The sequence below is a fragment of the Schistocerca nitens genome, chromosome 6 (genome assembly GCF_023898315.1).
Source record: "Schistocerca nitens isolate TAMUIC-IGC-003100 chromosome 6, iqSchNite1.1, whole genome shotgun sequence".
NCBI classification, from domain to species: Eukaryota; Metazoa; Arthropoda; class Insecta; order Orthoptera; family Acrididae; genus Schistocerca; species Schistocerca nitens.
In genome coordinates, this window is record NC_064619.1 from 357,338,959 (window position 1) to 357,364,458 (window position 25,500).

At 44.1% G+C, this 25,500-nt stretch overlaps 1 protein-coding gene across 1 annotated transcript in view; it reads left to right on the plus strand.

Moving 5' to 3' along the window:
* Positions 1-18,902, plus strand: part of LOC126262488 (zinc finger protein 384-like) — a 463,059-nt gene extending 444,157 nt beyond the window's left edge. Inside the window, exons 6-8 of the mRNA XM_049959153.1 lie at positions 3,637-4,197; positions 7,877-8,263; positions 17,743-18,902. Coding sequence (XP_049815110.1) covers positions 3,637-4,197; positions 7,877-8,263; positions 17,743-18,066 — 1,272 coding nt within the window. The 3' untranslated portion in view covers positions 18,067-18,902. The remainder of the gene's footprint in view (positions 1-3,636; positions 4,198-7,876; positions 8,264-17,742) is intronic.
* The last annotated feature ends 6,598 nt before the right edge of the window (positions 18,903-25,500 follow it).

The window sequence follows — 25,500 nt, forward strand, 5'->3', positions numbered from 1 at the left end:
AATTGGCGCCAGAGAAACGCGTGTTCATTCCACACCTGCGGCAAACAATGTTCTACTTCCCGGAGCAAATGATAAATCTTTATGTCGCACATCCGACGATCCGAGGTGAACAATACACCTCCTGAATACAGGCCGCTGTCCAGTGTCCTACTGAATACCGGACCGTAGTATGGACTGACTTTATGGCGAGGCGCCACCGCCTACATACACAAGCGAAGCATTCACGCTTTTGCAGAAGCCCGGATGCTTGCCTGGAAGAGACTACGGCTGTTTCTTTCACTTCTACCAAGCTACCACGTCTCCCTGCCATCCTCACTGACACAGGTAAAATCCATACATCGAAACAACTACTTAGTACAGCACAAAAGATAACGAATAAATATGCAGTAAGACGAACAGAAACGACACTTTCATTCAGAGATAATATTTATACTGAAGTCATCACGATATATAATGGTCCTCTGGACATTATAAAATGTGCGACATGGTTCTTAATAGAGTGAGTGTGGTCATCACTTATGGCAATGCATGCCCTGAAACATGCTGTCATAATGGCATGGAGTTCTTGCAATAAGACAATGGCATGCCTCCTCCAGGACGATTTCCGTTGCTGCATGTAGACGTGCTACAATACCTTTTCCCCACAGATCCTACCTGTACTAAATGGGATTTAACTCGGAGAAACGGGCAGACCAGTCCATCCGCGAAATATCCTCTGTTTCCAAGAGTTCCTCCGCCTGCGCAGTTGTATGCGGTCGCGTATTGTCATCCACAAAAATGACGTCAGGGCCAAATGTATTCCTGAATACATCGACGTGGGGAAGGCGTGCAGTGTTACAATGATGTTGACGGGTGAGTCTTCCGTGTTCAGAGATTTTGCGGTCAGGTTTTGACGATGTAGGTAGTGTGAGGAGGATTATTTTGCACGAGCGAACTAAGTTCCAGATTTTTTAACATGGTTCACTCACAGGTCAACGTTATTTTGACGCAGTGCTCCTTCCCCATGTGCGTATTTTCCTTGGTGCATTCGACCCTGACTTCATTTGCACGGATGAGAAAGCGCGAAATCATTAACACTCGCGATGAAGGAGCTCTTGGACAGATAGGATATTTGATAAATGGAGTGGCCGGTCCATTCCCCCAAATCAAATAACGTCTAGCACGTGGACAATGCACTGGAGAGAGGTATTGCAGCATGTCCGCATGCATCAACGACGATGCACAGTTGTCAACGGTGCTGGTAGAGGAATGGGAAGTCAAACCACACCATTATACGTGTGCAACACTTCCATAGATACAAAATTACGTATTTTACTTAACACATATAATGTTAAATAGAGGAAAAGTAAGAATAGTATGTGTGAACAAACACGCCAGAATAATTATGTCACAGTATCGTTTATGACGTAATTGATCCCTAGAGGCTAAACAAACATTCTTTCTGACCAGTCAAATGGAACAATATCATCCCAGAGACCTTTTCCAGCCTCGAATTTCTAGACGTCTATGTGCAGTATGAAGCGACGAATGAAAATTTTTACTGAGATCAGAACTTGAATCTGCCTGTCCACCTCAGTAGGAATATGCTCTAACAGCTACGCCAAAAGGGCACAGTCTACCCTAGCACGCATCCCACCTCAACCCAAATTCCCATTCACGCCTCAGTCCATTGGTGCTCCAAACTCAATCAGCAATCCAGAGGCTCTCCTACTCAGCTGGCATAGCACATGGATCCAGAGATCTTTTTCACACCGCCCAGGGTGGCCGAGCGGTTCTAGGCGCTACAGTCTGGAACTGCGCGGCCGCTACGGTCGCAGGTTCGAATCCTGCTTCGGGCATGGGTGTGTGTGATCTTCTTAGGTTAGTTAGGTTTAAGTAGTTCTAAGTTCTAGGGGACTGATGACCTCAGAAGTTAAGTCCCATAGTGCTGAGAGCCATTTGAACCATTTGAACCTTTTCCAGTGTCAAACAGTTATGATTTATATGTGGAGATTGAAGTGGGAAATGAAAGCGAATGAGGCAGGTATGCTAGGGTAGTCCGTACCACTGTGTCAAGGTGGCATCTGCCTATAGTGCAGGAGACCAGGGTTCGAATCCCAACCTTGGTTCGAATTTTCATTCGTCACTTCAGTCTGCGTAAATACATTCCACTGTCTTAGCAAATGTCATGTCATAGGCACCTAATATCGCTTGGGGCCTCCTCTGGTACTGCATAATGCAGTGACACCCAAGGAGCTCAGTCTATAAATCCCCGGTTCTCTGAAAGCAGCGGACAGCGAATGGTTTGCAGAGCGGCAACAATTCTGGTTTGTTCGAGGGAGCAGGATCCATAGTTAAGAGCCTGCATTCCATGATGTTCTCGATGGGGTTCAAATTTGGGCTCCAGGGTGGGCATCTCAGATTTTGGACCTCCCTTGCATGTTCCTGGAACTATGTCAGGGCGATATGAGAGCGATGTCGCGCCGCGTTATCATTTCGAAACACCAAAGAACTGTCGGGTGTTGTAAGGCCATAAGTGGGTGGAGATGGTCTCCGAGCAGTTCAAGATACCGCAGACCACTAGAATTCCCCCCCCCCCCCCCAGGACAACTAGGGGGCCCATTCCATACCAGGAAAATGCACCCCAGACCATAACAGAGATACAGCCGCCTTGGACCACATCATCTTGGCAGGTGAGGTCCATAGATTCATGTGGTCATTGCCTTACACGGTACCTCCCATCGACATGGTGCAGTTGAAGTGATTCGTCCGACTATATCACGTTACCCCACTGTTCCAGTAACTATCCCTGATGACTGGCGACAAAAGCAAGCCATCGTGCCTGATGACGTCGGCACTGGCTCCCATACCCCATGAAACACTTGTTCCTACGGTTTGTCCCCTGCGAGACGTCACTGGCACTTCCTGTGTTCAAAAAATGGCTCTGAGCACTATGGGACATAACATCTACGGTCATCAGTCCCCTAGAACTTAGAACTACTTAAACCTAACTAACCTAAGGACATCACACAACACCCAGTCATCACGAGGCAGAGAAAATCCCTGACCCCGCCGGGAATCGAACCCGGGAACCCGGGCGTGGGAAGCGAGAACGCTACCGCACGACCACGAGCTGCGGACACTTCCTGTGTTGAACGGAGCCATGATTTGTTGCACAGTTGCCCTTCTGTCACCATTCACGATTAGTGTAGACGTCGCCGATCACGGTTATCGAGAGTGGCTGGATGGCCGGTAGTTCCTCTGCACCACTCTCATTCTACCACTCACACTCTAGACACGGCTGAAGGTGTGAAGCCGAAATCATTCACCGCAACAGAAATAGAATTCCCATCCGTCGGGCACGTAACACCATGCCCCGTTCCAACGGCGTCATCTCTCGACGACGTTGCATATTACACAAATGACTTATACTACTCAGAAGGTCTCCTGCACATCTGCAGCTGGCAGAGGGAGATGTGGTGCGCATACAATACACCTGCGTCATCTGTGCCCCGCTATCTGCTAAGCCAGTGTTGTTTCCGACTACCATAAATACGAAACTCTAATATGGACATTTTGTTGTGGCCCAAGTTTGCAGTTACCTCGTTTCTGTCATCATGTAGACCGGCACAGCTGCTCACGAGGTGCTGCTCGCAGGTGGCGGGCAGAACGCCGCTGTGCACAGGGACGGGCCCGTGGGTGGCGGCGGGGGCGCACCGCCGGTCTCCGGCCGCCGGGCAGACGGGCGCCGGCTGGGCGGTGCCCGTGTCCGCCGTGCCCGCTCTCGCCGACTCGGCGCGCCAGCCGCCTTGCTCCGTCTCTGACAGCGCCGTCTCACCACAGGCCGGCCGCCAGCTGCAACAGCACCAACCAGAGATGTCGAGCGGGTCCGACAGCTTCTCCAGCCTGCTGAGCGACGCAAAGCTGCCCGCCGAGCGCCTCTTCCCTCTCAGGGAAATGCCGCCCCTCCCCTGTCCGCAGGCAGTCTCCATGCCGCATTCCGGATCACCTCTGCAGGGACCGTCACAGTCGGACGACAGACATCACGAAATGAAGACCCAACGTAAGGCCGAAGACCAGATGATCGCAAAAAATGAGACCCAACAACAGGCAGATAACAACCAGCAACAGACAGAAGAACAGACACTGAAGCAACGCAGCAAACCGAACACGTGCGCAGAGTGTGGCAAAACTTTCGCCACACGCTACTCTCTTAAGGTCAGTACAACATTATGATATTTAAGAGTGTTCTGATTTGTGTGAGAGTGTGTCTGTATATATGTGTGATTGAGTGTGTATGTGAAACAGAGAATGACTCAGCGAAGGGAGAGGAAGCGAGTGAGATGAGGGGAAGAGGATAGATGTATTTTTTGAATGTGTGGGAAATAAATATCTGACTCCACTAGACAAGGATACCTTCTGGAGAAATGTAAAGTCTACTGAATTCACGCAAGAACGCTCCCAGGACGTGAGCCAGACGGAGAGACTACCTCTGATAATTTTGTGGTGAAGAACGAAATACACTCTAAGAAAAAAAAACTCTGCATGACGAAGGTATTATCTGAATGGGACGGAAATCGCTAGCTGTGAAATACATATAGGACAAACGAATATTTAGAATTTAAGAAAAAATTGAAGATTTATTCAGGAAAAAGAGCTTCACGAACTGAGCAAGTCAATAGCGCGTCGGTCAATCTCTGGTTCTTTGCAGAGAGTTATTCGGTTTGGTATTGAGTGGTAGATTTGTTGGATGTCCGATTGGTGCATTAGCTCGTCAAAATCTCGTGTCCTCCTCTAGAGAAATCCCGCGACTGTCGCCCGCCGTATGGTTATCGGGCTGTATGGCGCTGTACAGCGCGCGACAGTTCGGTTAGTATCCCAGTGCTGGCCGGGCACATCTAGTTACGTCTTCGCTGGTCATCGAGGCTCAGTTCGAAGTGGGGCTCATGACTGAAGACAACTGTTCTCCAGTAAATGACATTCCAGGCCTAAGACGTCTGTAGAGATACCCAAGACAGCAGACGGTTCCAATCTGACTGTCGCCCACCATACGGCCCGAACAACCAGTAGTTATGGTCTAGGATGCCATTTCTGTTCATAGCATGACCCCTTCGGTTGTCATCCGCGGCACCCTCGCGGCACAACGGTACATCGATGATATTCCACGCACTGTTTAGTTTCCCTTCAAGGCAAGTCATCCTGGGCTTACATTTCAGCAAGATAATGCCGACCCACACATGGCAAGTGTTTCTTGTATTTGTGGTTCCAAATCCGACCTTGGCCAGAAAGGTCGCCGCGTCTCTTTCTAGTTCAGCATTGTTGGCGGGGCCCTCCAACCAGTTCGTGAAATGTAAGAAGATGGAACACCTACAGCCGTCCTTGTGATGTCATCTGTTGTGTAACTACCAGTTTACGCGCTTCAGTGCACCATCTTCAGGCCGTATTTGACGCCGAAGGAGTTACAACGATTTATGTATGACATACATCAGTGGCCAATGTAACTGGTTTACGCAGACTACCTGTAACTGTGATGTTGTCTCTCCAACAATCGGCAGGCAATTGACTGGAGAAATATTTAAACTTTTCTTATTGGATCCTGCACTACAGGGTTCAGGAAAGGTCTGTGACGGTCACTGGTTAACACATAAGTGTACCAACGCCAAACAACAGCCCACATACATTTTATCGATTACGCAATGAAAACTATCCTGACACTAACTTTATTATGACCAAGTACCTCTACCATACCATACGTACCCTGCAAGTAAAATATAAAGAGTAACGCACGAGGCCGGTTAGGTCTGCTAGACAGGTGTCCACACGATTACTCACTCTCACGCACGCCGCGGCATAGCACTCGTAGCACGCCGACGCTCGCCAAACCAATCTGATCAGAAATGCAGACCAGTACACTCGCATTCTTACAACAAAATACTCCAACTCACACACCCACGTATTACATTCATAAAATGATACAAAACAGGAGTACTTGAGCTACACATTTATCTCACACTTCGTGACGTTGACTTACAGGGTGTCACTAACTATTGCCACCAAGAATAACTCAGAAAGTATGAAAGGAGCTGAAAAGTTTGGGGGACGAAAGTTGAATGGGGCAACGGGGGCCATAATATGACGGTTTTTTGCTGCTAGGTGGTGTCGCGTCAGAGATATGAAGGTCAACTTTGTCAATGGAATGCTGTAGTTTGGTACTTATTTTCTGATAGTGGCTATCGAGACAAATCCAATTATGTGTAACAGTAAGGTCAACGAAGGTCATAAAGATGGCATGAACGTCCATTTACAGAAGGTGTTCGAAGTGATGACCATTGGTATCAATGGAGTGCTGCAATCTTTTTATCATGGGCTGAGTGGTATTCCTTATCACATCGGCACTTATCGAAGCACATACTCTGACAATTCTCTCTCGCATACCTTCAGGTGTAAATGGAACGTTTTTATAAACAATCTCTTTTACGAATCAGTGCAAGAAAAAATCCTCTCGCTCGTCATGTGAAAACTATTAGTCCTACAGAAACAAAGGAATCGGACGTTATTGTAGGGAATTTAATGTAGTTAAATTTTATAGGGGGATTTATTTTCTCTAGAGGCCTCAGTTTTCGAATTATTCCAGAAAAACGCACAAAAGTAACCTTCAGATGTGTTTTTATTGAATAACTCGAAAATCATGACCTCCAGCGAAAACGTACCCCAATACAAAATTTAATTACATTGAATTTATACGAGAAGTTTCATCTTTTCTTTCTGTTGAACTAATAGTTTGCACGTATCGAGAAAGAGAAAGCGAAAATATCGTGTGTAGTTTTTGGAGGTATTGTGCTCTGCATGAATTCTATCGGTAGAAGCAGCTGAGTAATCATCCTGTGTACTCGCATTACTAAACCAGTATTTCGAAACTCAGTACAAGTTCTGTGTTGCCTGTCTAACGGCTTCCAGGGGGAACAAAAGTTTGATTCTCAGTATTTCAAACAATTATTGGCACACTTTCAAAATTTAAAACACTATTGTAATCTACTCATTAAGGGTATAAACTTACATTAAAATTATAACACATCAAGAGAATTATTACGGTTAGAAACTGTGTTCGTCTACATCAGTGTAACTGATGGAGCAGAAACAGCCAGGCTTTATTCATCCAGTGTTTGGGAACTAGAGCTCTTAGCATCTACCAGCAAATTATACACAAAATTTCAAACTTTTACGAAACTTATTCCCGCTGATATCTTCCACAAAATGATGGAATGAAAAATCTGTATCGTTTACTGCACTTACGCTGTTCACACTGTCACGCATAGGGCATGAGATTGAAATTTATTGCGTATTTACTGCATACTCTTTTCGCAACCTAGTGTACAGACGTCATCCACATTTACCACTGAATGCATATGGGAGATTATATCACTGCACGACACATAGCTCAGGAGATATGACGTCATAATCATTTAGATGCGTGAAAAACTAGCTTTCGCTTGAAATGGTGCGCGAATTACTCAGGCTGCATTCACCAGTGTTTCAAACTGAAAGCACTTAGCGACTTCCAACAAACTTTAAGTATAATTTTAAACGTTTCCTATAATTCTTCACGGGTACATGCTTGAAGTCAAATATTTAACACATCGGGTTATTTGTAGTCAGATGTTTTATGCAGGTATTTATGTGGGATATGTATTCTTTAAATAAAGAGGGTTTATAGGTTTCGGATAATCTTGCATATTAGTTAGGATTTATTCTAATATTCTGCTGTATCCTGTTCAGATTTGTGCGTACGTTTCACGATTATGGTACAGGAGGTACTGGAAATTTGGACACATGTCAGGTTTCTCCGAGATATGTACGAAAATTCTCTGAGATATCACTTTGTTCTGTCCTCTTGCAGGAGCACATGCGCACACATACAGGAGAAAAGCCTCACCTGTGTGCACAGTGCGGGAAGCGCTTCAGCCAGCGGCGTAATTACCGCTACCACCTGTCGCTGCACTCCGGGTCGCGGGAGTTCGCGGCCGAGTGCCCCGAGTGCGGCAAGACGTTCAGCAACCGCAGCTACCTGAGCTCCCACATGAAGATCCACCGCAACCAGCGCGAGTACGCGTGCGCCGAGTGCGGCAGGCGCTTCAACCAGCGCGTCGCCTACAACATGCATATCCGCATCCACTCAGGAGACCGGCCACACCGCTGCACCGTCTGTGACAAGGCCTTCTCCCGCAAAGTGCTGCTCAAGCAGCACATGCGCACCCACACGGGTGAGAAGCCCTTCACCTGTCAGGTACGTGAACATGGAGCGACTCTCACCATTACCTTACCACCTGTAGACACGAACTTCGGGCTTTCTCGAAGTCACTGATAAAGAGCGCATTTACGACTATGGTCATGGTGAGAAATCGAACTCTGGTACAAACAGCTTCAAGTATGTCACTTCGAGTCTACTTGTAAAGTATTAAAAGCAGTCAGTGCCTTTACATTAAATAAAATATTTTACTCCCTCATAATTACTCCTGTTTCTCAAATTAGTTTTCTGTTTATGTTCCTTTACTCCCTCATCATAGTAAGTTTGCAAATATTTACTGCCTAACAAAAAAAACTAAAGTAGCCAGAAATGAAACTTCACACGCTGATAGGGTATGTGATGACATTTTATTAATTATAGAATCGACTAAAATGTACAAAGAGCTTGGCACTGTGAGCTCAGTTACTAGTTTGACGTTGTACCCTCTATGGCTTGCATGCATGCACCACTTTGGGAAGCAATCCTCAGACAACTTGGCCAACAACCGGCCTACAACTGGCCTTGATAGCCTGGATACATACTGGAACGGAACTTCTGTCCGGCCTAGTCCTTGTAGCATCAGCGATCGATCTTGGGATTTTGCTAGACATGAGAGTACGTCGACACCACAGAGACAGTTCATAAAGACACGTGCCTCGTGTGGAAGATCATTGTCCTCTTGAAAAATGGTAGATCGTTACTGTGGTCTGAGAGGCAACACATGAGGACGCAGGACGTCCATGACGTACCACTGTGTTGTTAGCCGCAACCAGCTCTGAACTCTAGCCATACCCCAGGCTTCCCCACACCATGGTTCCAGGGTTGATATCGCTGTGCCTCTCGCACATTATAAGAATGTGACCTGTCACCACGTCGTCGGTATACTCGCAAAAGATGATCATCCAGGATAGTGCAGAACTGCGATTCCTTGCTGAACATTCGTGAGCAATCCATACTTCCCATTCATGGCAACACTCAAACGAAGTCGTTTCTGTTCTGGTGTTAGTGGACAATAATTTCCCAGTCAAGTTGCAGCTAGTCAAAAATGGTTCAAATGGCTCTGAGCATGATGGGACTTAATATCTGAGGTCATCAGTCCCCTAGAACTTAGAACGACTTAAACCTAACTAACCTAAGGACGTCACACACATCCATGCCCGAGGCAGGATTCGAACCTGCGACTGTAACAGTCGCGCGGTTCCGGACTGAAGCGCCTAGAACCGCTGGGCCACTGCGGCCGGATGCTGCTAGTCTCCAACCAATGGTGCGGTATGACACACAATACTGCAGACTGCCCATTATTTGTTCTCGGATGGCAGGTGCAGATGTGAAGGGGTAGCGATGAGCTTGTCCCATAATACGGGCCCCCTCTTTGTAGTGGTCAGACGTAGTCGGCTGAAACATTGATAACAAGTAAGCCTGCCCTCAAGGTCCCAAGCAGTCCAAGATCGGCCAGTCAAATCTGCTGACAATAGTTTCCTACCTCTTGAAGAATTTCCTTTTCGTGCTGGACATTACGCGAGACATCAAGCAATGAGGATGGTTGGTACATTTGTCAGAATAATGCTCTCGGACGTAGCGGTGTCGTAGTATTGCTAGAGATACATTCGATAGCGTTCACACCACTCTACTTCTGTGACTTCCCTGGTTACTTTATGAGGATTGTCTTGTAGACAAGGACAGCAGCGCCAAAATCAGCACAGAGGCTGGCGGACAACAAGATTGTTTACTGGACTCACTACAGTACTCATTATACACTGAAGCGCCAAAGGAACTGATATAGGCATGCGTATTCAGATACAGTATGTAAACAGACAGAATACGGCGATGCGGTCGCCAACGCCTACGTAGGACAACAAGTGTCTGGCGCAGTTGTTAGAACGGGTACTGCTGCTAAGATGACAGGTTATCAAGATTTAACTGAGTCTGAACGTGGTGTTATAGTCTGCGCTCGAGCAATGGGACACAGCATTCCGAGGTAGCGATGAAGTGGAGATTTTCCCGAACGACTTTTTCAAGAGTCTACCGTGAATATCAGGAATCCGGTAAAACATCAAATCTCTGACATCGCTGCGACCGGAAACAGATCCTGCAAGAATGGGAACCACCACGACTGAAGAGAATCGTTCAACGTGACAGAGGTGCAAAATTTCCGCAGATTGCTGCAGATTTCAATGCTGCGTCATCAAAACATCATCGATATGAGCTATTAGAGTGGAAGGCCCACTCGTGTACCCTTGATGACTGCACTACACAAAGCTTTACGCCTCGCCTGGGCCCCTCAACCCTGACATCGACCTGTTGATGACAGGAAACATGTTGTCTGGTCGGCCAAGTCGCGTTTCAGATTGTATCGAGCGGATAGACGTGTTCGGATATGCACAAAACCACATGAATCCATGGACTGTTCAAGCTGGTGGAGGCTCTGTAATGGTGTGGGACGTGTGCAGTTGGAATGATATGGGACTCCTGATCCGTCTAGATATGACACTGACAGGTTACTCGTACGTAAGGATCCTGTCTGGTCACCTGCATTCATTCATGTCCAATGGACTTGGGCACTCCTAGCAGGAGAACACGACACCCCATACGTCCAGTAGTACTACAGAGTGGCTCCAGAAACACTTCCACTCGCCACCAAACTCCCCAGACATGAACATTATTGAGCATATCTGGGACGCCTTGCAACGTGCTGTTCAGAAGGGATCTCCACCCCCTCGTAGTCTTACGGATTTATGGACAGCCCAGCAGGTTTCATGGTGTCAATTCCTTCCAGTACTACTTCAAACATTAGTCGAGTCCATGCCTCGTCGTGTTACGGCACTTCTGCGTCATCGCGGGGCCCTACACGATATTAGGTGGGGGTACCAGTTTCTTTGGCTCTTCAGTGTGTATCAGAGGCCGTCAAAATGCTGACCTATGACGGTATCCTTCTATTGCCTCGGCCTAGTGCAGATCTTATTGACTTGGCAACGCTGTACATGCGTACCCTTCTCGTCGCACTAATAACGCTGTATACCACACACTTCCTGTAAGTAAGATGAGTGTTAATCTGGCTGCAAAACATCGTTTAAGTAAAACTGTAATTACTGATGGTACACAAATAGTTACTATGACGTATGAGAAGTGTATGTATGAATAAGAGTTTTGAGTGTTTAATTGAGAGTAAGTAGAGGATTTCTTTTCAGTAGAGAGAATAGGTAAACCAATGTGTCTCTTTTGTTCCAACTGTCATCGTCGCATTTCAAGGCCACTGAGCTTAAACATGATGACTTCTTTTTTGTCATCAGTCTTGTGACTGATTTGATGCGGCCACAAATTCCTTTCCTGTTCTAACTCCTTCATCTCAGAGTAGCACTTGCAACCTACGTCCTCAAATATTTGCTGGATGTATTCCAATATCTGTCTTCCTCTACAGCTTTTGCCCTCTATAGCTCCCTCTACTACCATGGAAGTCATTCTCTCGTGTCTTAACAGATGTCCTATCATCCTGTCCCTTCTCCGTATCAGTGTTCTCCACATATTTATTTCCTCTCCGATTCTGAGTATAAGCTCCTCGTTCCTTACCTTACGATTCCACCTAATTTTCAAAATTCGTCTGTACCACCACATCTGAAAAGTTTCGATTCTCTTCTGTTCCGGTTTTCCCACAGTCCATGTTTCACTACCATACAATGCTGTATTCCAGACTTACATTCTCAGAAATTTCTTCCTCAAATTAAGGCCGTTATTTGATATTAGTAGACTTCTCTTGGCCAGGAATGCCTTTTTTGCTATAGCTATTCTGTTTTTGAGGGCCTTCTTGCTCCGGGCGTCATTGGTTATTTTACTGCCGAAGTAGAGAACTTCATCTACTTCGTGACCGTCAATTCTGACGTTAAGTTTCTCGCTGTTCTCATTTCTACTACTTCTCATTACCTTCGTCTTTCTTCAATTTACTCCCAGTCCATACTGTGTAGTCATTAGTGTGTTCATTCCGTTCAGCAGATCATGTAATTCTTCCTCACTTTCACTCAGGATAGCAACGTCATTAGCGAATCGTATCATTGATATCGATTCACCTTGAATTTTAATTCGACTCCTGAACCTTTCTTTTATTTTCATCATTTCTTCCTCGATGTACAGATTGAACAGTATGGGCGAAAGGCTACATCTTTGTCTTACACCCTTTTTAATACGAGCACTTTGTTCTTGGTCGTCCACTCTTATTATTCCCTCTTAGCTGTTGTACATATTGTATATGACCGTCTCTCACTATAGATTACCCCTACGTTCTTCAGAATTTCGAACATCTTGCGCCATTTTACATTGTCGAAAGCTTTTTCCAGGTCGACATATCCTATAAACGTGTCTTGATTTTTCTTTAGTATTGCTTCCATTATTAACCGAAACATCAGAATTGCCTCTCTCTTGCCTTTACTTTTCCTAAAGATAAACTGAACGTCATCTAGCGCATCCTCAATTTTCTTTTCCATTCTTCTGTATATTATTATTGTAAGCAATTTCGATGCATGAGCTTTAGCTGATTGTGCGATAATTCTCGCACTTGTCAGATCTTGCCATCTTTGGAATTGTGTGAATGATGCTTTTCAGAAAATCTGTCGCCAGACCCATACAGTCTACACATGTACGTGAATAGTCGTTTTGTTGCCACTTCCCCCAATGATTTTAGAAATTCTGATGGAATGTTATCTATCCCTTCTGCCTTATTTGACCTTACGTCCTCCAAAGCTCTTTTAAATTCTGACTCTAATATTCGATCCCCTATCTCTTCTAAATCGACTCCTGTTTCTTCTTCTATCATATCAGACAAATCTTACCCCACATAGAGGCTTTCAATGTATTCTTTCCACCTATCCGCTCTCTCCTTTGCATTTAACAGTGGAATTCCCGTTGCATTCTTAATGTTACCATCCTTTCTTTTAATGTTACCGAAGGTTGTTTTAACTTACCTGTATACAGAGTCTGTCCTTCCGAAAAAACTTACCTGCATACAGAGTCTGTCCTTCCGAAAATCATATCTTTTTCGATGTCTTCACATTTTTCCTGCAGCCATTTCGTCTTAACTTCCCTGCACTTCCTTTTTATTACATTCCTCAGTGGCTTATATTTCTCTATTCCTAATTTCCTGGATCATTTTTATGCTTCCTCCTTTCATCAGTCAACTGAAGTACTTCTTCTGTTACCCATCGTTTCTTCGCAGTTACCTTCTTTTTACCTACGTTTTCCTTCCCAACGTCTGTGATAGCCCTTTTTAAAGATGTCCATTCCTCTTCAACTGTACTGCCTACTGAGCTGTTCCTTATTGCTGTAGCAGTAGCCTAAGAGAACTTCAACCGTATCTCGTCATTCCTTAGTACTTCTGTATCCCACTTCTTTGCGTATTGATTCTTCCTGACTAATGTCTTAAACTTCAACCTAGTCTTCACATTACGATATTGTGATCTGAGTCTATATCTGCTCCTGGGTAATACTTTCAATCCAGTACCTGATTTCGGAATCTCTGTCTGACCATGATGTAATATAACTGAAATCTTCCAGGATCACCCGGTCTTTTCCAAGTATACCACCTCCTCTTGTGATTCTTCAGCAGGATATTCGCTATTACTAGCTGAAGCTTGTTACAGAACTCAATTACTCTTTGTCCTCTCTCATTCCTTGTCCCAAGTCCATATTCTCCTGCAACCTTTTCTTTTACTCCTTCCCCTACAACGGCATTCCAATCCCACATGACTGTTAGATTTTCATCGCCCTTTACATACTGTATTACCCTTTCGGTATCCTCATACACTTTCTCAATCTCTTCATCTTCAGCTTGCGACGTCGGCATGTATACCTGAACTATCGTTGTCGGTGTTGGTGTGCTGTCGATTCTGATAAGAACGACCCCGTCACTGAACTGTTCACAGAAACACACTCTCTACACTACCTTCCTATTCGCAACGAATCCTATTCCTGTTACACCATTTTGTGCTGCTGTTGATATTACCCTATACTCATCTGACCAGAAATCCTTTCTCTGCCTCGTGATGACTGGGTGTTGTGTGATGTCCTTAGGTTAGTTAGGTTTAAGTAGTTCTAAGTTCTAGGGGACTGATGACAATAGATGTGAAGTCCCATAGTGCTCAGAGCCATTTGAACCATTTTTTTGAACCAGAATTCCTAGTCATCTTTCCACTTCCCTTCACTGACCCCTGTTATATCTAGAGTGAGCCATTGCATTTTCCTTTTCAGATTTTCTAGTTTCCCTACCACGTTCAAGCTTCTGAGATTCCACTACCCGACTCGTAGAACGTTATCCTTCTGCTGATTATTCAATCTTTTTCTCTTGGTAACCTCCCCCTTGGCAGTCCCCTCCCGCAGATCCGAATAAGGGACTATTCGGGAATCTTGTGCCAATGGAGAGAACATCATCTACATCTACATCTACATCCATACTCCGCAAGCCACCTGACGGTGTGTGGCGGAGGGTACCTTGAGTACCTCTATCGGTCCTCCCTTCTATTCCAGTCTCGTATTGTTCGTGGAAAAAAAATTGTCGGTATGCCTCTGTGTAGGCTCTAATCTCTCTGATTTTATCCTCATGGTCTCTTCGCGAAATATACGTAAGAGGGAGCAATATACCGCTTGACTCCTCGGTGAAAGCATGTTCTCGCAACTTCAATAAAAGCCTGTACCGAGCTATTGAGCGTCTCTCTTGCAGAGTCTTCCATTGGGGTTTATCTATCATCTCCGTAACGCTTTCGTGATTACTAAATGATCCTGTAACGAAGCGCGCTGCTCTCCGTAGCATCTTCCCTATCTCTTCTATCAACCCTATCTGGTACGGACCCCACACCGGTGAGCAGTATTCAAGTGTACTGTAACCTACTTCCTCTGTTTTCGAGCTGCGTTTCCTTAGGATTCTTCCAATGAATCTCAGTCTGGCATCTGCTAAACCATTTTAAATCACTCCTAATGCCTACTCCCAGACAATTTATGGAATTAACTGCTTCCAGTTGCTGACCTGCTATATTGTAGATAAATGATAAAGGATAATTCTTTCTGTGTATTCGCAGCACATTAGACTTGTCTACATTGAGATTCAATTGCCATTCCCTGCACCATGCTTCAATTCGTTGCAGATCTTCCTGCATTTCAATACACTTTCCCATTTTTACAACCTCTCGATATACTACAGCATCATCCGCAAAAAGCCTCAGTGAACTTCAAAAGTTATCCATAAGGTCATTTATATATACTGTGAATAGCAACGGTCCTACGACACTCCCCTGCGGCACACCTGAAATCACTCGGAAGACTTATCTCCGTTGAGAATGACGTGCTGTGCTCTGTTATCTAGGAACTCTTCAATCCAATCACACAATTGGTCTGGTAGTCCATATGCTCTCACTTTGTTCATTAAACGACTGTGGGGAACTGTATCATGACACTTCTTCAATAACGGGCGACATGTCCGGAGGATACACGTTACGTGTCTATAATGCAGTGGTTTCCGTTGCCTTCTGCATCCTCATTCCATTGATCATTGCTGATCCTTTTGCCTTTAGGGGCAGTTTCCCACCCCTAGAACATGAGTTGTGTGCTGTGAACTTAGGTACACTTATAACCATGTTTAAGTAATAATTGTTTTAAAATACTTACTCAGGTTTATGCCTCCACTTTTGTGTTTCATTCCTTATCCTTTGTGGAGGAGATGATTTTCTTCCAAAACTTTCATTACATACAAGTTCTTCCACCTCATCAATAACTTCATCTGTCAAAGTATTGTCCACTCAACCAGATGGAAGATCATCATCATCTTCATTATCTTCAATTTCTAAATCAGAGCTACATAGATCAAATACCTCTAGAAGCTGCAGAATGTCTTCTGCTGATAGTCCTAGAAATCGAAAATTCTCTCTTTGAAACCGAAATTTTCATAGTTTTCTGTGTATTTATGTCATATTATTACACAATAAAAATGTAATTGTAATTAACAACGCATTTTGTATGTAATCTATGTATAAATGTACTACACTGAACATAAACAACGCTTCCACACTAATATTATGTGCAATTTTACTTTGAGGCACTTTGTAATGCTAACTGCCGAATGTAGCACATACTCTACATGTAAAACAACTGAAGATAAGTATAGTTAAACATAAATATTATTTTTAAAATTGAGTGTTTGCGGAATTTATAAACATTTAGCATTGCGTAACTGCAAAAAACATATTTAGAAACCAAATTTAAAACTACATTTACCTCGTCTGCTGTGACTCATGGCCCCACCGACGATAACTCGCAACTTCTGAGTTCTCCTGACACCTGTTGGCGCGATTGAGAATCTTCAGAAAGTTAGCATCGTGTTGCACTGATCTCAGAGAACACAATAGACTCCGCGTTTGCTGCCTGCAGCTGTTGTTTCGCGAGGAAAAAATATCGGGAACAAATGTAGCATATATGCTACACAGTGACTTAAGAGGTTATGTGCTGAGTATGCTGACCTCGCAGCAGTACATCGGAGTGGCCAAGTCTTAACAGAACTTCGAATGTAATAATTTACACTTCTTAACCGAGGATCGTACAAAAACCAGTTTTTCGGGTGTATAAAGTTTCCTGTTTGCCATGTTGTGTGCAAGTGACTTGACTGAATCCCACAACGCTTGTGGGTCACTTGAGCAATGAAACAAGACAATGTTGATTATGATCTGTTGATGTGTCCATCGGATGGAGTAGTTTTGGATCTGACTCAGACATTTATCGGTAATTTGGTGATCATAAACTTTACACCATCACCTTTAGCATAAGTTAATGACCTCAGTAGAGAAACTGGGTATAACTGGCACTACAACATTTCTTTATACATATTCAGTCTATAGTAACAATAAAGTTGATGTAGCTTCCAAATGCTGCGTGAATTAATGCAACTGACTCTGTTCTGTATTAATTATCTCATTCGAAACTGACAAAATCCTACCTGCTGACTAGTATTCTAAGAAACGTGTGTACGTAGGATACTTAGCAAACGTACGCAAGGAACTTTCCGAAAGTCGAGTCACACAAGTACCCTTGTGAACTGTGCAGCGCTCCCGTCATGAAACTGAAGTTTGAGATCAGTCCCTAATTTCATAGGTGCTTATCATCCCTAGGACACTAAAGGGAGGAAAATGTTACATTGCTACCAAACCATCGTGAAGTTTACTACTTCATATTTTATTCCAAGTAAGTAATAGTCATGGGTTACACACTATTTCATTACAGTATTTAGTTCTCCAAAGATATGTTACATATCAAATTAAACACAAAATGTCATATTTTAGGTCGTAATGCGGTCGTAAATTTTACAAGCGTTTAGTGATCTAGGGTTAAATAGAGTTCACTAAACATAAAGAGTGCATCACAGAGTTCTCCACTTGTATGCTGTTTATGCGAAATCTCAGCATAATAAACAGCGCTCTGACTGAATGCTCACGGTGTGTGTTTACCAACAGGTGTGTGACAAACAGTTCGCGGACCGCAGCAACATGGCGCTACACGCGCGGTCGCACTGGGGTATCAAGCCGTACCACTGCCATCACTGCGGCCGCTCCTTCTCGCGGAGGAACAACCTACGCTCTCACATGGTCAGCCACATGCCTGGAGTCGAAGTGGGGACCGCCCAGTACTCGCCCACTGCACCGGGAGTGCCTGCGCCGCAGCAGCGCAGGGTGCAGTCAGCGGCGTTGCGATCCACCAGCGTCATCATCAGGACCGCTACGGCCACACGTGGAGCTAAAGCCAGCCCAGGCGTTGGCCGGGCCTCTGCAGGCACATAAGGGAACTGGTATGGTGGGGCTGCTGGCAGCATGCCTTCACTAAAATGTAGGGTAACATCTGTCGTCCCAAGACAGAGGAACATCGTAGATGTTTCATAAGATTACGTGGAGACTGCACGCATGTTGCAGTTAAGCTCCGAGAACTAGTAATTCCTTCCTCATGGATAACGTGGAAGAAGAAGGTATGAGAAGTTTGTATATACACGACGATACCGAAAGAGCATAAGGGTGATACACTGTAAGTATCTGATGATATGTAACGCGTCGGTAGAGTAAATGTTGCTTGTAGAGACATATCTGTGTTTACTGTCAGACGCACACCAGGTGCAACAGATAAGCTGCAAACAAACGTAATTCCTGAAGCGCATAAGGATTAGCAGAGACAGGGGCCATCATAAGTGATCGAGAAGCTTAAGCGATACAAAACAAATAACTTTTTGGTGCGCTAATGGAACAGCAGCAGTTTCCCGAGTCCTACCTCAGTTTTTATAACGTCTGACTACGAATCGATTAGTATTCTTGACAAGTGACCAAAGAGAAGAAAACTACACTGATGGCTGAAGTAAAAAGTAATAAAGACATTAATGTTACATACCCCAAAATGTGTTTCTTATATTACGAAATTACTTATATTAAAATAACTGTGTATATAGTAAATTAAACAAATAATGATGTTTTATTTAAAAAACAGTCTTTTATTGCTACAGCTTTGTACTTCAAAATATCTGTTACTTCCCTGGCTTTAACCGAAAACTGATAAAAAACTCTGATTAATCAATATCAGAAATAATTTGTTCCACATAATATAAATAATTGCATTTCCAGCATGCATTTTGACGCGATAAGGAACAATCTAAGTGCTTGTAGAAGAATAATTTATTATCTACTTTGTTTTTTAATTTGTAACTCATAAAATATTACTGAAATCATGTCATTGTACTGTAATGTGTAACAATAATCGTTGTAAACAGTGTACTGAATTGGAAGCCAGAAAATCAGTAACATAAATAACATTTCATTTTAAATTTTTCAACGGATTCTTGAATCACTGGTCGTTACTCAATACCTCCAAGCCTGGCCGCCAAGTAATATGAAACGCCAAAGTGGAGTAAAATATATATTTCCTGGTGTTAGATTTACCTCACTGCAACAGAATGACGCACAATGCAATATCCATGCATTGCCAAAAGTTTAGTCCTAAAGTTATTCTTCCACTGAAGCAAGTATTTCAACACAGGCTGTCTTAAATTAACACATCAAAATTAGTGTAATGAGTAACAGCGTTTTTGTATGATTTGATTATTAGAGAATGAATATTTGAGATACGCAATAAGCAACAAAATCGAGTAACACATTCCGTGAGAAAATAATATTCCCTTACGCCCTTTGGCCGAAAAAATAAGACTAGTGTCCTGAACTAATGAGAAGCACGTTTTTGTCTGAAAAAGAGGCAGTACCTGTAATCCAAGTTACAGGGTGAAGTGGAGTAAACCAATCTGCATTCTATTAATTTCAATACCACTGGTATCTCTAGTGGTGGTGACGAAGAAAAAGAAGTCGGCAAGTCTGCTACAGAAAATTGTCCGTTTCTGTACCAGCTACCGATTGCTACCGACACGTTATGTTTCGGTCAGCTCCGTGTGAGCTCTGATTTCTCTTGGTTTACTACGATGAGCGACTCTCCACCCCACCCCCCCACCCCTTATTTCGCAATAATACAAAACGAGTTGCCCTTCTTCGCACATTTTCGACCCCATGGCGCACAACAATACTCCAGCGGACGACGGGCAAGTATAGCGTAGGCATACTCTTTAAGGATTGCTTGCGTCTTAAAAGTGTCCTGCCAGTAAAGCCAGGTTTTGTTTCGCGTACGCACAATATTTTCTTTGTGATCATCCCTGTTTAATTTGTTCATGATTGTTATTCCTACGTATTTAGTGGAACTGACAACCCTTTGATTTGTGTGATATTATCCTGTAAAGGAAATTTAACGGATTCCATTTAGTACTCATGTGATCACACTTTTCATCATTTAGGGTCAATTTCCAGATTTTGCATCGCGCAGTTAGATTGTCTAAATTATTTTGCGACTGGTTTTGATCTTCTGATGTCTTTAGCAGGCTATAAATGACAGCGACATCTGTTGCCGCTCAGATTGCCTCCTGAATCATTTATACAGATTAGGAACAACGCAGGGCCTGTAATACTACCATAGGGGAACGCCAGACATCACTTCTGTTTTGTTGAAGGACTTTCCATCTGTCGCTACGATCTGTGACCTTTGAGACAGGAAATTGCACAAATGGGAGGATATCGGTAAGCACGCAATTTGATTAAAAGCCGCTTCTGTGCAACGGTATCAAAAGTCTTCTGGAGACCTCGAAGTATGGAATCAATTTGACATCCCCTGTCGATAGCACTTATTTCTTGATGAGAGTAAGGAGCTTGTTGCATTGCACAAGAATGATATGTTCTGAATCAGCGCTGACTGTGACTTTGTATCGCTTCTTCGAGGTAATTCATAATGTTCGAACATAGTGTGTGTTCCAAAACACTAATACGAATCTGCGTCAGTGATATCGGTCTGTATTTCAGCGGATTGCTCTTATTTCCTTTCCAGAATACTGCTGTGACTTGTACAATTTTCCAGTCTTTAGGTACGGAATTTTCGTCGAGCTAGCGGTTGTGTATTGTGTGGGATTGCTGAGTGTGGAGCTTCAAAAAAATGGTTCAAATGGCTCTGAAAACTATGGGACTTAACTTCTGAGGTCATCAATCCCCTAGAACTTAGAACTACTTAAACCTAACTAACCTAAGGACATCACACACATCCATGCCCGAGGCAGGATCGAACCTGCGACCGTAGCAGCAGCTTGGTTCCGGACTGCAGCACCTAGAAGCGCTCGGCCACCGCGGCCGGCTGAGTATGGAGGTATCCATTAGCATAATCTGAACGGAATCTAACTAGTATAGAATCTGGATCGGTGGACTTCCCTTTATGAAATGATTTGAGTTGTTTCGTTACGCTGAATATATCTGCTTTCAAGTCACTCTTACCTTCTTTGTTGAAGGAATTTCGGAAAACAGTAGTTAGTAACTCTACTCTAGCAGCACTGTTATCGGTGACGTCACCATTGCTATTACACAGTGAAGGTATTGTCTTGCCGCTGGTGTATTTAATATGCGACTAGGATCGCTTTGGATTTATTATTAGATTTCGATACAGATTTTCGTTGCGGAAATTGATAAAAGCGTTTCTCATTTAAATCCGCGAAAAATTTCGAGTTTCTGTAAAACTTTGACAATTTTGCGTTCTTTTAAATTTGGCATTCTCTTTTCGATGCTTCTGAGGCAGCGTTCTGACCTATTTTGTATACCATGGGCCTAGGGATCAGTTACATCTCTTATTCATTTATTTCATATAAATCTCTCGATTGCTGTCGATACTATTTCTTTGAATTTACGCCATATCTGATCTACGCTTACATGGTTAGTTTGGAAGGAATGAACATTCTTTCTTAGGAAGGCATCAGGAGAATTTGTATTCTTTTCTTAAGAAAATATATTTCTTCGTTTATTTTTGGATGTTTCGATTTTCAGTCTCGCTGCAACCACACTATGTGATCAAAAGTATCCTGACACCTGACTGAAAATTACTTACAAGTTCGTGACGCCCTCCATCGGTAATTCTGCAATTCAGTACGGTGTTGGTCCACCCTTAGTCTTGATGACAGCTTCCACGCCCGCAGGCATACGTTCAATCAGGTGCTACAAGCTTTCTTGGGGAATGGCAGCCCATTCTTCACGGAGTGCTGCACTGAGGAGAGGTAACAATGTCGGTCGGTGAGGCCTGGCACGAAGTCGGCGTTCCAAAATATCCCAGAGGAGTTCTATAGTATTCAGGTCAGGATTCTAAGTAGGTCAGTCCATTACAGGCATGTTCTTGTCGTATAACCAATCCGCCACAGGCCGCGCACTATAAACAGGTGCTCGATCGTGTTGAAAGACGCAATCTCCATCCCCGAATTGCTCTTCAACTGTGGGAAGCAAGAAGGTGCTTAAAACATCAATGTAGGCCTGCGCTGTAATAGTGCCATGCAAAACAACAAGAGGTGCAAGCCCCCTCCATGAAAAACACGATCACACCATAATACCACCGCCTCCGAATTTTCCTGTTGGCACTACACACGCTGGCAAATGACGTTCACTGGGAATTCGCCATACCCACAGCCTGCCATCGGATCGCCACAATGTGTATCGTGATACGTTACTTCAAACAACGTTTCCCCACTGTTCACTCGTCCAATATTTACGCTCCTTACACCAAGCGAGGCGTCGTTTGGCATTTACCTGACTACCTTCGAAGGCCGTGAGTTCTGTGGAGCGCCCCATTCTGCTCTCTCACGATGTCTGATGACTACCGAGGTCGCTGATACGTGGCAGTAGGTGTGGCTTATGAGCAGGCGCTCGACCATGAAATCCATGTTTTCTCACCTCTTGCCTAACTGTCATAGTACTTGCAGCGGATCCTAATGCAGTTTGGAAGTCCTGTGGGATGGTCTGGATAGGTGTCTTCCTGTTACACATTACGACCCTCTTCAACTATCGGCAGTCTCTGTCAGTCAACAGACGAGGTCGGCCTGTACGCTTTTGTGCTGTACGTGCCCATTCACGTTTCCACTTGACTATCACACCAGAAACAGTGGAGGTAGGGATGTTTAGGAGTGTGGAAACTAGCGTACAGACGTATGACACAAGCGACACCGAGGCACCTGACTACCTTCGAAGGCCGTGAGTTCCGTGGAGCGCCCCATTCTGCTCTCTCACGATGTCTAATGACTACCGAGGTCGCTGATACTTATTAGCTGGCAGTAGGTGGCACCACAATGCCCCTAACATGAAAAACGTATTTTTTTGAGCTTCTGGATACTTTTGATCACATAGTGTATCTTGTGGTCGCTAATCCCTGACCCATCATGCTGCTTCCTGTTTACTAACTTTTTGCTAAGAAATCAACTATATTTTCACAACCATTTACACTTCGAGTAGGGTCTTGCATTAATTGCGCAAAGTAATTTTCGGAGAACGCATTTGGAATAGTTTCGGACTGCGTTTTACACCTACCAGATGTTTTTAACATATACTTTCGTCAACATGTCGAGGGTAGGTAGCAGTCATCACCAATTGTAACTGTATGGCCGGGGTACCTATTTCAGACAATACTCAAGTTTTATTTGAACTTAAGACCAACTGCATCATCTGAGTCAGAACTAATTTATCCGGTTGTCAAGTATAACCTATATTCATACTAACTCAAAGGATCTATCTAATTCAATTTCGCTACAAGATATGCTACATCTGACAGTTCACATGTTCACATGTGTGTGAAATCTTATGGGACTTAACTGCTAAGGTCATCAGTCCCTAAGCTTACACACTACTTAATCTAAATTATCCTAAGGACAAACACACACACACATGCCCGAGGGAGGACTCGAACCTCCGCCGGGATCAGCCGCACAGTCCATGACTGCAGCGCCCCAGACCGCTCGGCTAATCCCGCGCGGCTACATCTGACAGTAGCGAACACGCCACCACCAACCGTATTTAATCTATTCTTTCTGGACGCCGTTAGCTCCTTTACAAAAAATTAGGCTGATTTTATCTCCAGCTGTAGCCAGTTGTATGTACCTACGCTTCCTATTAGCGCTTGGAGCTCTGCTTCTTCTCCAACACATAAACGAAAATTTACGACTGTAATCCCTATGATTCTTAGTTTTACCTTGTTCCTGTATAAAATCTGTAACCCTTGAGACTGAAGCCCCATTTATTCTTTCCCGAGGCTCTCTAACCTAAAATCATCCCACTCCGCTCCACACAACGCCTGCAACACTTGTAGCCACCTTCCGCATGTTGTGGACCCATGCTCTATTATGCGCAAGCCAATACACAACCACCACCGTGCGCAAGTCAAGGAATCTTGTCTACACGATCGCAGAACCATCTGAGCCTCTGACGCAGATATTTCACTCTGCTCTGTATCAAAAATCCACAATCGGTCAAGTCGACGATAGCTTTACCTTCATCTTGAAAGCAAAACTGGAAGCCTCACCACTTGAGACAGCCGCCCGAAACCAGAGTGAATCTGTTCTGATGCAAAGCAACACACATCATTAGTACTGACACGAACTGCCACCTGCAGTTGGCTGGAACCTGTGCTCTTCATGACATCCAGATAGTGCACACTGGACTTCTGCGCCATGTGGCTAAGCTGCCCCATTACACACTTAACATTGGAGCTCCCAATTACCAGTACTCCAACCTTCTTGAGATTGCCCAGATCGTACAGCCCGCTGAAACAGGTGAAGTGACTGCATATTGCTCAGGATCTTATCTGTCATAGACAGTGCCTGATACCTGTTCGTCAGACAATCAGACTCCCAGAAAGTCTATCGCTACCTGCCACACCTTGAACAACCTCCCACTTGACATCGGGTGAGGGCTCAGCTGCAGAATGGGTAGTAACGAAAATGACCACAGTAGTGGTATGATCAGGGGACATGTTGTGCATGCTGGACATACGTTGGATTCCCACGCCTCGTCCGCCTCAGTGATGCCTGTTGGCCACAGAGTCAAGCAGCGTGACCAAAGGCAGCATTGCCTGGAATTGTGAGCACATGATCTCCATCTCAGCCTGCATCTGAACCCAGTTATCAAAGTCCCTATCCTAGCTAAAGGCGGCATAACTATAAACTACACAGCTGTAAAAATGCTATATAGTTCCAAATAAACACATACTTGAAAGGCTTTTTTTACTTTGATCATATAGGGAGCATCATCTGTAATAAACACAAACACCCTTTCATCAGTAGAAAATACTGTAAATATTTTTCTAATACCCTCATTTACAAATCTGGCGATCGTAGCACGATGTACTTTATCAAGTTCTTTGTAGGCCACTAAATAGGAAGAAGAAGGCTCTGTTTATTAAAGTGCCAACAATTAAATCTGCAATGTAACAGCCACAAGTATCTGAAGCTGCATGAACTGAAAACCAAATAATAATATCCTTGAGATCATTGCGTGTTTCTTCCAGGACATTTAAGTAAACTGTCGATATGTAATTTTTACACAATGTTGATTCATCTGGTATATTTTGATTTAAGCAATGTTTGTACGGGAAGCCTTTGAGGATAGGTTGGTTGGTTGGTTGGTTTGGGGAAGGAGACCAGACAGCTTGGTCATCGGTCTCATCGGATTAGGGAAGGAAGTCGGCCGTGCCCTTTCAGAGGAACCATCCCGGCATTTGCCTGGAGTGATTTAGGGAAATCACGGAAAACCTAAATCAGGATGGCCGGACGCAGGATTGAACCGTCGTCCTCCCGATTTGAGGATAGGATTTGTAGGTTTGTGAAGAAGAATATTGCTTGCAAT